Below are 12250 nucleotides of genomic sequence, written 5' to 3' on the forward strand. Positions count from 1 at the left end.
CTCCCTCTCTCTCTGACCCTCCCCTGCTCACACTGTTTCTCTCTCTCTCTCTCTCTCTCTCTCAAAAATAAATAAAACATTAAAATAAAATTTTTTTTTTAAAAGTAAGATCAGAGAGGAGTTTTGTAATGATGAGAGGAGAACAGAGCAGGGCTCTCTCATGGCCTCTTGGAGCCTGGCTGCCCCAGACTGCCACAGTTTAGACTTGTGACCTGGCATTCTGGACTCATGCAGCTGTGCTGGGGTTATTTCTGGTATGAAAAATCTGCAGTGAAAGCATCACTGGCTCCTCAGGGACCCAGAGGTAGAGATGACAGCCTGCAATCAATCATGTCATTACCGCCTGGCAAAACTTCCCAGAACAAAGCCACGAAGCCATGCCATTGGTCAGGGAAACAGAACAGGAGACCTCTGCTTTTCACACCCCGTAAACTGGCTGGAGTAACATGCACTGTAAGCAGTCCTCATCCTCCCAAGTCTCTTAAGGCCGTGACAGAGCTCTTAGTTCCGGCCGGAGGGACGTAGGGACCATAGATAAATGATATCAGTTATTAATGCAGTGTTTCCACAGTAATTCCCCCAGACTAGCATTTTACCTGCTGGAGGTGTGGCTTTGCTGTGGACACTGAGACGCACCACTTAATGCATATCGTATAGGGGACCGGCCACGAGTGGTGGCATCCTGGTGTTCAGATAAAAACATCTACAGCAAAGAACTGTGGCAAATCCAGGTACCAAGCCCACAGCTACAGGAGAGCATAGTGGGACTTCCAGGACCTTGCTGACCAGATGCTCAGAGTGGTAAATGAAACTAGGTTTGACTTTTGCAGTAGAGTAAAGGCTGGAATGATTAGGAAGGAAATTAGGAAATTTTTTTATTTTTTTTTTTTTATTATTTATTTTTGACAGATGGGGGAGAGAGAGAGAGACAGAGCGTGAACAGGGGAGGGGCAGAGAGAGACAGAAACACAGAATCTGAAGCAGGGTCTAGGCTCTGAGCTGTCAATAGAGAGGCCGACACAGGGCTTCAACTCGTGAACCACAACATCATGACCTGAGCCAAAGTTGGCCGCTTAACGAACTGAGCCACCCAGGCGCCCCAGGGAACTTTTTAAAACCCAGAATGTTAATTTAGTAGAAGGCAACAGTAAGAGTTTGGGAGAGCTGGTATAGTACCTTTTAATGTTACATGCCACATGTGATAGATGAGGTACCTCGAAGTAGGGGGCCCTGAAAGTCATGGCTAAACACAGGGAATTGTTTCTGGGTGATATTTTATGGGTCACACACCATGAACAGAACAATGAATGCCTCCCCCTTCATCTATTCAAGGTACCAACACCATACATGGAAAATGAGAAACTGACTGAAAACAACACTGTCGGGCAACTTACCTTGTATGAAGATTCTGTTCCAGTAGATTTTCCCGACTTGACTGCCCCCGAGAAACACCAGGTTGGACAGGATCAGCATGGAGGTGGAACAAGACGCAAAGGCAGCATGGAATCGACGGCGGGCTTGTGGGGAAAGGAAGTGAATCTGTGGGGAAAAGGCAGGTGGTGTCTCACTCCAGGGGCAGGAAAATAGTGCCGAGGTACCACGCAGTGTCTCTGGTACCAGCCCAGGATGCCGAGCCCAGAGCCTGAGTTGGGGCATGACTTAAGTAGCTCTCAAAACTTCTATTCCTGTGTCATGCTCACTCTGGTCTAAGAAGTGACACACCCCCAATTTGTAGCTTCCTACTACCAAATGGGCTTCCCCTGACATGCGTCACACAAGCACTGAAGCTAGTCAAGGTTTGGCTGGAATGTCTCCACACATCCTCTGCATGTGAACTACAGGTACAAGAATCATTTNCCTCAGACATTTCTGATAAGATGTATTTCTTTACCATTTGACCGTGTAACAAGCAATTAAGAATAGAAATTATTTACAATTCCACAATATATTTTCTGAATTTTCTCTTTTGAAGAGCATAAATTTATAAAGGTTTTTAACATTTTTTTTTCTAGGAGAGGGAGAGAGAGAGCAAGCGTGAGCAGGGGAGGGTCAGAGAGAGGGAGTCACAGACTGAAACAGGCTCCAGGCTCCGAGCTGGCAGTCAGCACAGAGCCCGACGCGGGGCTCGAACCCACGAACCGTGAGATCATGACCTAAGCGAAAGTCGGACGCTTAACTGACTAAGCCACCCAGGCGCCCCAAGAATCATTTAAACTGTGCTCCCTGATAACTGGCACAACTCCATGTAATGAGGTCAAGATCAGGGTGATGTTTTGGGCCAAGTAACTTGACTCTGGGAAGCCATCCTGTCAATCCGAGCCACTATGAGGAAGAATCCCATGGAGAGGGTGCAGGAGAATCAGCACAAGCCAACCTCATCCTGGAATCAGAGCTCAGGGTACACGCCCCACGGAGAGTAAGCCTGCAGCAGCTTCTGAGAGCGGCCGCTTGTCACAGCACCTGAGAGATGCAGGAAATGGAGAGGTGGTTTCCAGCAATGATGATGATAAAGAATTCTGCTCATCCAGCTGAGGTCTCCAATGCACTTTTTCCTTCCCTTTTAATATCTTCTTGGGGATTGCATAAAGTAAATAAAGCCTTTTTTTCTCAGTATTGACCATTCTGGTGGCCCTACTGAGTGAGATGGCAGTGCTGTGCCCGGAGTGTGTGAGCGCCATCGATACATCCACAGGGACTGTCCCTGGGGACCACAGATGCAGAATGAGAACGAGGCGCAGTACAGCAGCAAGGCCAAGGGCCCCAGGGTTTCTGATAAATACCTCAATCTAATCCAAAGACACAGAAAAAGAGAGAGCAAAGAGTCTAGAGATTGTTCCTGAAGATCTTCCTGAAACCCACATATTTCTGGGGTCACTTCCTGATTTCCGCTGTGCTCCAATTACAAATAGAAATCTAAATTAACCAAATTGCTAGTATGCAAAAAGGATTGAGCCAGAGGGTGTCTCCGGCAGGAGGCTTAGTTCTGGCAACCCCGCTATGGACCATCCGGGGCCACTGTGTAAGCCTTGATCACTGTCTTCTGGAAACCTAGAGAAGTCAATTTCTGACCCCTTCTCCCTTTCCTCTCCTGCCAGTCCCAGCTTCTGTTACATATGCTCAGATACAACTATTATCATCTATCACCCCATCCGTGGTATTCTCCAGCATCACCCTGGAACAGGGTTTTACTGCCACCATTATGTGAAAGTAAAGTGTGGCCTTCTCACAGATAGGTTGTGTAGTTGGCACGGAGTCATCTGCTTGGACATCATTGTTCTGGAAAGCTCTCAGATGATGCTGACATGTCCCCAAGTGAGAAGCTACCAAACAAGGTGACCCCTAGTCTCTCCCTTGTTCTAAGAGGCCACAAGCATGTATAGGGGATGCTGTCAAGTCAGACAAGAGTTAACGGCACATTATAAAAACTGGTGATGCGGGGCGCCTTGGGTGGCTCAGTCCATTAAGAGTCCAAATTCAGCTCAGGTCATGATCTCACAGTTTGTGGGTTTGAGCCCCGTGTCAGGCTCTGTGCTGACAGCTCAGAGCCTGGAGCCTGCTTCAGATTCTGTGTCTCCCTCTCTCTCTGCCCCTCCCCCACTCGCACTCTGTTTCTCTCTCTCTCAAAAATAAACATTAAAAACTTTTTAAAAAAAGTGGTGATGAAAGAAACATGGGGATGAAACGGGCTTGTAATTCAGCACTCTTCACCTCTAAGAATAGGGAGAATTTAATCTACTAGTTTCTACATTTGAGAGCATAAGATGTTTTCTGGGTATCACTGACTCAATTAGCAGTAACTAGGGAGGCAGGGGGACAGGAAGGAGGGAGATAGGGGGGGATTCAGAATGATAAATCAAGACAGTATAAATTACTATAACTGGCACACATATATTCAAATAATTCTCTCCAGGTACAAGACCACTGATAACCTGTTTCATTTCTAAGGGACCCAGTGAGTCAGATGTTCTGCCACTCCTATTCCAACCCCATCCATGTCCTCGAACCTTACATCCTGTTAGGGGATTTCAAAGGCCCCATGTAATCTTTTCCACATTAATGTCAATGACAGAGAATACACGTAGGTTGGTTAAGCTCAGAGCGGTTCTCTTCTTACAGGAAATGATTACAATTATTAAATAACCGACTGAGAGATACTGAGAGAGGAAAATGCTCTCTGCATTGGGCTTCTATGCAGGGCTGAGGAGCCAGATGACCTAGTGGGGCAAGGGCCAGGCTAGGAGGAGGCAGAGCTGAGGGGCCAAGGGCAGAGCAAGGGAGGAGATGGGGTGGAGAGTGAATGCTGGAGGCACAGGGCTCCTCTTTTCTACACCTGAGGCTCTGGTTCTAACGGATCTTCCTTTGCTCCTGTGATTATTCAGCTATATGATTCAATAAATTCCAATTTCTGCTTAGGGGGAGAAGAGTCAAAATAACAGCAAATATGAAGAAACCTCTGATCTCAGAGACAATGGAGGACATCTAAAATCTGAAATAATGGGGTACGATTCAATTTTTAGGAAGAGTTCATTTTGCAAAAAGCAAGCAAGAACGTTAAAGGAATAGGCTCTTAGAATCAATGCACTAGAAAGATATAAAGGAGGAATCAAGATGGTCATAGGCCTTATACCCCAGGGTGAGAGGTTGGGAGACAAAGTAGGTGATGATAAAGAAAATCCAAAAACCTGACTGAATTAATAGCCCCATCCTCTAAACTGACAAAATCAGCCTGACGGCCCACAAGCAGCAACTCGACTCAGCATCGCTTCTCTGCACTGTCAATCAGTGGGAGAGCAGAACGAGAGGCCACCAGGAACAGTAAAATAGAGCCTGTGCAGATAGCCCAGGATTAATAGCAAAGAGGGTGTGAGTCTCGGCTATAACCCATCTCTCCTCTTCAGTCCCTGGATACACTGCAGGAGGTGACAGTTTAGACCCTGGGGATCTCCCTCTACCTTGGGAACCATCTGGCCTCAGCCACTGGTTTACACTCCAGACCTAAGTTCCATACTTAAGGGTCCTACGAGAGAAAAAGTCACATGGGCAAGGCTGGAAAGGTATATATCCCCTTGGCCTGGCCAGCCCCACCAATAAATACGACTTACTGAATCTCTAGGGCCAGAGGGCCAACATTCCTACTTTAAACTCTTGATTTCTTTTACACACTCTCCTCTGATATTCTAGAGCAATTGTTCACATCTGGGATACAGACTATCTGTCCTGTGCAGAGGCCATGCCTCATATGTCATGGTGTAGGTACTGAAAAGCCTCCCTGGTAGGAGAAGTCACGTGATGGACTGTGAACCAAATGGGGAAATAAGCCAGTGAGGATCCATCAGCTATGAAAATAAGAACTGCCAACTTGGTCAGATAAGGCAATTTGATTTTAACGCAAATGTAACAGGATACAAAAAAGCTCTGGTCTGGTCATGGTCTCTTCCCAGAGGATAGATGAGACTATGGCAATCCAATATCCTGGCAGCAAAAAAATGGGAATAGCATGTCCCCCTCCCCACCCCACGGGATGGTTAGAACTTGCTGGCAGCTTTTGGTTGTCCCAAGGATAACAAAATTATGGCATTAGATGGGCAGGGCCCACGGATAGTAAACATACCGCAATGTGTGAGACAGAACTGTCCTGCCCAGAGTGTCAACATGGGTGCCATGTTTTCTTCTATGTTCCTTATAAGGCCAACTTCCCTCCTGGCCTATGGGGACACAGAACTTCCCTTCCTGCCTCATTAGGAGCGATGCCAAAAATTCACCCCCTTTCCCCTGGGGCACAGAGAAAGGCATCCCAGGGCAGGGAAAGTGCTCTTCACAGCATCCTAGTGTGAGGCTCCCCTAACCCACCCAGCACCCCCTGACATCAAACTTGAGAGGAGCCTCCTGTGCCAACCACAGAGCCAGTTCTGAGGCTCGTCTCCCTCACACCCCACAGACCCAGAGGAAAGAAGAACAGCCAGAAAGTACCGCTTCCTACCCTCGGTGACCAGTTCTCTCTCAGGGACTCTGGCTTCAGTAACAGGTTGAGATGGTTTCTCTCCATGTTAGCACTGATATAACCCACTCTTCAGCAGGTCCTGGACTTTGGGCCTGGAGACAGCAAGCCCCTCAGAACACCTAGAAGCACACACACCCAGGGTAGACCTCTAATTCCTCTGTGTGAGTTCAGGGTCTCCAACAGAAGAAACAAGAGGTGAGGTGTGAGAACGCTGTATAAAGACAGCGTGCTTTAAAATTTCCCTCAAAGCACTGCTTTAGACTTCCCTCTAAGACACTGACTTCCAAAGGCAAGGAACTAACCCAAACAAAATAAACCTTAGGGCAGAACTAAACTGTCAAACTAGTTTGTGTTTCCTCCTGTGAGGTGTCAGCTCCTGTGTTTATTCTTATCTCTGTGGAAACTCCTCTCTCTTTTCCAGGCAGCATCCTGGCCCTGGAAATCGCAGGACCTGGGCTGGGGCAAACAAGCTGGGTCCCGGGGTGGTGGTGGAATCTGGGTCAGAAGGTACTTTCAGAATGTCCACGAGGGTGGGAGGCAGATGGCGCGGTGGGGCTACAGGCTGCTGTGCGAGGTGGGTGCCACACACGTCCACGGAGGGGCTGCATGTGGGGCCGAGCTGGGAAGAGGGGAAAAGGCTGAGCATCTGGGGGAGCAGATGGGCCGGAGGAATGGCTGCTGGAGACTGACAAAGGCTTGGCAAGTGGGACCTGATACTGTTTATTTTTAAATGGGGAGAAGCTAAAAAAAGAAATTGGGTGGGTTTGAGCAGCTGGACACAGTTCTTCCACATAACCACTGAAGTCTTTCATTTTCTAATAAAAATGCTGCCCAAAGGGTAAGAGAGGATGAACAAGGAAATGGCATGGGGGATACAGGTGGAGACCAGGGAGAGTAAATGAGGGTAGACACCCCGCAGGCTCTAAAGACGACACCAAAGGTAACCAAAGAAACAATCAGAGCTCTTGTGAAAGACAAAGAGTGGCCAGAGAAAAACAGTCAGGAGGACCCCAACTCTTGTCCCATCCTGTACCAACCTGCCACAACACTGCTCCCCTTGCTTCCTTGGCCAAGGCACTTTGGTCATTTCCATTTAGAAGTCTGTGCTTCATGAGTGGCCTTTCTCTCATGCTCCTCCCAGTATGGTGAGTGCTATTCTTCCAGCTGCATCACCTAAGACCCATGCATACTCTGTATGTGCTCAGTAATTACTTAACACCTATCTCTCTCTTTGCTCTAAAGAAGTTACAGAATCTCCTGACTTCCTTAATGCTCCATTACATCCTATATTCACACCAAATGAATACATGAAGGGGCTCAAAACATCAACTCCTTCCTTTCTGTAAGTGCACGAAGCTTCAAAATACATCTGGTCAATGAAATTAAATTTTCCAGCCTCTACTCCTGAGATCTAAGCAATGTATGCTCCTGAGAGAGAATCAGATACTTTGGTGATAAAGGCAAAGCTAATGTTGCTTAAACGTACGAGTCACCTGCTCCACAGTTTAGCTATCCTGCTTGGTTAAAAACAGCACAGACTATAATTTGGCATCCAAATCCATGCAGCATATGAAGCAATTTCAGAGGACTTTCAAATAACCAAGCAAACAACAGGCTCTTGGTATAATCACAGAACTTAAGCCATATTTGAGAAGCTGGGGTCCTGCCAAAAGTTCTGGAATGGCCAACAGTACTGTCTCACCCCGTGTTCTCGCTCTTCTACCAATATGGCCTGACCTTTAGTCCTCATGTTTCCACACTGGATGGTGGAGAAGCCTCTTTCTTAACTGGCATGTTATACTCTAGCCTTTCCTCCTCTGGTTTGTCAGGCACACTGAATATGTCCCTCTGTTGTGCAAAATATTTTGGTGGCTCTTCATGACTTGAGACAAAACTCCAAAGAAGGCCCTTTACAATCAGACCTCATTTTACTTTCTAACCTTGACTCCTACTAATGACACAGCTCTAGTCACTGTTCTTCCAACACGGCACACACTTTTATAGCTCTGTGCCTTTGCACGAGCTGTTTTCTCTACTGAGAATGTGTCCTCCGAATTCCTTCTTCAAACCCCAGGCTCAGTGTCAGCTCAGGACACCAACAGCTTTGGGCCAGCCCAAATGGTACTCAGGTTCTGGCCCCATATTTTAACTGCACTGCCCAGGGCAAGCTCAGACTCCTCATCTCTCTAGTTCACAGTTGGTATTTTGATAAATGTAGGCTACTCTAACCCTCTCAGAGTCAGTCACCCATTTGCTGTGTTTTTGTAACCCATGGGATAGATAGTATCAATCTATAGGTTTTAGATATACAATTTCTTATGCAAAAAAATTTCACTATGTGAGGAGCTTAAGCTATATTGCTAAGTAGGAGAAACTATTCCCATTTTACAAAGGAGGAACTAGAAGGGCATTCATGTCTGTGTAGCACAGTGTGTCTCCTCTCCTAGAATGGAATCTTCAAGATATTTGTCCCTTCAGTGCCAAACACAAAGTAGATCTTCAAGAAGTGTTTTTTCCTTGAAATACTTCAAATACTTCAAAAACTAGTACTTAGCATGTGTTCCTTAAGCAATGGTTGATAGATATTCAACAAGTGTCAATTTCAGGAGCGCAATATTTTCAAGAACAATATGGCTTAAAATAACACTGGAAGTTAAAAAAAGTAATTGGAATTCACCATTAGAGTAGGAGATTTAACATATCCCCTCAGAAAATGATACCTAAAAGGTCAAAGGAATATAAAATAGCTAAATAAAAATTAATAGGCCATCCAAAATGGAAAGGAAGAAGCAAAACTTGTCTCTGATTGCAAATGAAGTGATCTTATATATAGAAAGAACTAGAGATTTTATATACATTAAAAAAACCAAAACTGTTACAACTAATGAAAAAATTTGGCAAAGATTCCAGACAAAAAAAATCAACACGCAAAAATTGGTTGCATTTCTATACACTCACAATGAAGAATCTGAAAAGCAGAGTAGGAAAACAATTCCATGTACAATAGCATTAAAGAGGGGAAAAAATACTTAGGAATAAATTTAACTAAGGAGGGAAAACACTTATATACTGACAACTACAAAATACTGCCTCAAGAAGAGTGAGAAAGACATCCATATTCATAGGTTGGAACACTTAATATTATTAAGATGACAACACCACCCAAAGCTATCTACAGATTCAAGGCAATCCCTATCAAAACTCCAATGATGGTTTTTTTTTTTCAAAAATAGAAAAACTCATCTTAGGTACAGCCTCTCTGGAAAACAGTGTGGAAGTTCCTCAAAAAGTTAACAATAGAACTCCCCTATGACCCAGCAATAGCACTGCTAGGAATTTACCCAAGAGATACAGGAGTGCTGATGCATAGGGGCACATGTACCCCAACATTCATAGCAGCACTCTCAACAACAGCCAAAACATGGAAAGAGCCTAAATGTCCATCAACAGACGAATGGATCAAGAAGATGTGATTTATCTATACAATGGAATACTACATGGCAATGAGAAAAAATGAAATCTGGCCATGTGTAGCAACATGGATGGACCTTGAGGGTGTTATGCTGAGCGAAATAAGTCAGGCAGAGAAGGACAAATACCATATGTTTGCACGTATAGGAGGATTAGGAGGAACTTAATGGAGGACCAAGGGGGAGAAGGAGGGAAATAGTGGGGGAGAGGGAGAGAGGCAAACCATGAAAGACTCTTGAATGCCAAGAACAAACTGAGGACTGATGGGTGTAGGGGGGGAGGGGGGAGACAGGCATGGAGGAGGGCACTTGTGGGGATGAGCACTGGGTGTTATATGGAAACCAAGTTGACAATAAACTATTTGTAATAAATAAATGAAAAAGAAAAACTCATCTTAAAATTAAGATGGAATCCCAAGGGAACCTAAATGGGCACAACAATCTTAGACCAGGAGAGGCTATCAAGGTGGCCACATAAGAGTCTCCTCTCCCTCCACCCCCTTCCGTGGATGCACTAAGTACACAGCTATCCATTCAGTAAACAAAGCAACTTACACTGAAAGAAATCCAGAAACTGGTGGAGAAACTCCTACACACCAGGTAAATGAGAAAACGCCCACATCTTAACAGGCAGACAAGGCTGAGACACACTCTTGCCATAAACCCCACTCCCAGCACAGCATCCTACAATTGGGAGAAAACCCCTAACTCCCAGCTTCTCCATGAGGAACAAAGATTTTGAACCCCACATCTAGCACCCCAAATTTTAGGACTCCCACTGCAGGAACAGGCAATTATCCCTGAAAACCGATAGTGCTTGTGTTCATAAGACCCACAGGACGAGCAAACAAAGAAGTAGTGCTTAAGGGACACATGAGCACTTGTCACAGCTCTCCCCGCAGAGCTCACCATTGAGAGAGCAAGCGAAAATCTCCCAGTCTTTCTCTGAAAGAGTTCTACTGCATAGTTCAAAATTTTCTGCCTGGGAGTCAGGCTTCTCATTTAGCACACATCGAAAGAATGTCTGTGATCATCCCACGCCACAGGGAAGCTGGTGGACAACTTCCCCAACTCTTCCCTCCAGCTCCCTCCAAGTTGCCAGTATCTCCCTTGAAGGAGCTTGAAGCACACCTGCATGCCAGCTTTCATAGCTGCTGTCCAAGGAAGAGGTCCCCCAATGGCCTGGCTCTGATGGCCAATGGGGCTTCCATTCACAAGCCCCACAGGACTGCGGCAAACAAAGAAGCAGTTCCTAATGGGCAAAGGAGCACTCTCCCAGGACCACACACCAAGTCTTGGCACAGCTAAGCAGGCAGAAATTCCTATCTCCCAGTTTTTCCCTGGGAAGAGGTTTAAATATATACTATCCCACCTGACGATTGAGGGTCTGGATTCTAATCATACTGTGTCAGGGTGCTGATTGTGACCCTCCCCTAGGGAACACTAATAGATATTAGCACATCTTCAAAGAGGGCCATTAAGAATGAAGAAGGTACTTAGACAATCACAAAAGTCTGAGAAAGAAATCAGAAGCTCAGGCCAGGCTGACTGATATGGTTCAACTTCTACATGAGACCACTCTGTCAAGACTGGGAGACATAGCAGTTTTATCTAACGCAAAGAAACCATCAGAGAGAGAGAGTAAAAAAAACAAATATGAAGAAACAGAAGAATATGTTCCAAACAGAAAAAGAAGATAAATCTCCAGGAACAGGTGTTAATGAAATGAAGATAAGTGAGTTTCATTTGATTGAAAGTTTAAAATAACAGTTATTAAAACACTCACCAAAGCCAGGAGAGTAACATATATACAAAATGAGAATTTCAGCAATGTATAAATGTATAATTTATCACAATGAAAGAATTATTAGGCCTGTCTAATAAACAGGTATACAAAACAATGAATACATGCAATTTTCATACACAAATGGACCATAATCAAACTGAATATGTACTAAGCCAGGAAAGGAACTCCAATATATTCTAAAAAGTTATCATGAAGGCTATGCTCACCAACAATGGAATAAAATAAATCAGCAACAACAAAAGTTTATAGAACTTAACACATTACTCAATTTTAAAATTTTTCAGTGATTTACATCAAAAGCTTTAATTGAAGTAATAATAAAATGAATAAATATTGGGGCATGTGTGGCTCAGTTGGTTAAGTGTCTGACTTTGGCTCAGGTCATGATCTCACAGTTCATGGGTTCAAGTCCCGTGTCAGGCTCTGTGCTGACAGCTCAGAGGCTGGAGCCTGCTTTGGATTCTGTGTCTCCCTCTCTCTGCCCCTCACCCACTTGCGCATTGTCTCTTTCCGTCTCTCTCTCTCAAAAATAAACATTAAATTTTTTTAAAAAATGAATAAATGTTGGCAAGTACAGAGAATTAAGAAAACGAGGCCACACAAACAACAAGAGATAATAATATACAGAAAATTTAAAACTCTTTGGAGATTATATATGAATATATTTGGTAACATAGCTGAGACACAAAGTATCTAGAAAATATAAATTGCCTCAAATTCTCATAGAAAAAGTAGAAAGCCTGAAAAAGCATAACCACAGAAGAACTAAAACAGCGGTCAAAGCTCTACACATAAAGAACAATTGGTCAGATGATCTTAATGAGCAAGTTCTACCAGAAGGTCAAGGAACAGACAATTTCCATGGAAACTGTTTCAGAGGACTGACAATCAGGGGAAGCTTCCACTTATTTCACGATGCTAACATAACTCTGATACTAACATCATAAGGAGCCAACATGAGGGAAGAAAATC

At 44.6% G+C, this 12250-nt stretch overlaps 1 protein-coding gene across 3 annotated transcripts in view; it reads right to left on the bottom strand.

The window, feature by feature from the left end:
• Positions 1-12250, bottom strand: part of HHAT (hedgehog acyltransferase) — a 315476-nt gene that overhangs the window by 57018 nt on the left and 246208 nt on the right. For all 3 annotated transcript variants that reach the window (XM_039230138.1, XM_039230136.1, XM_039230137.1), the window contains exon 11: positions 1395-1539. In XM_039230138.1, the coding sequence (XP_039086069.1) occupies positions 1395-1539 (145 nt within the window). The remainder of the gene's footprint in view (positions 1-1394; positions 1540-12250) is intronic.

Source organism: Hyaena hyaena, unplaced genomic scaffold, assembly GCF_003009895.1.
Source record: "Hyaena hyaena isolate Hyena2069 unplaced genomic scaffold, ASM300989v1 scaffold_43, whole genome shotgun sequence".
In the NCBI taxonomy this organism is placed as follows: domain Eukaryota; kingdom Metazoa; phylum Chordata; class Mammalia; order Carnivora; family Hyaenidae; genus Hyaena; species Hyaena hyaena.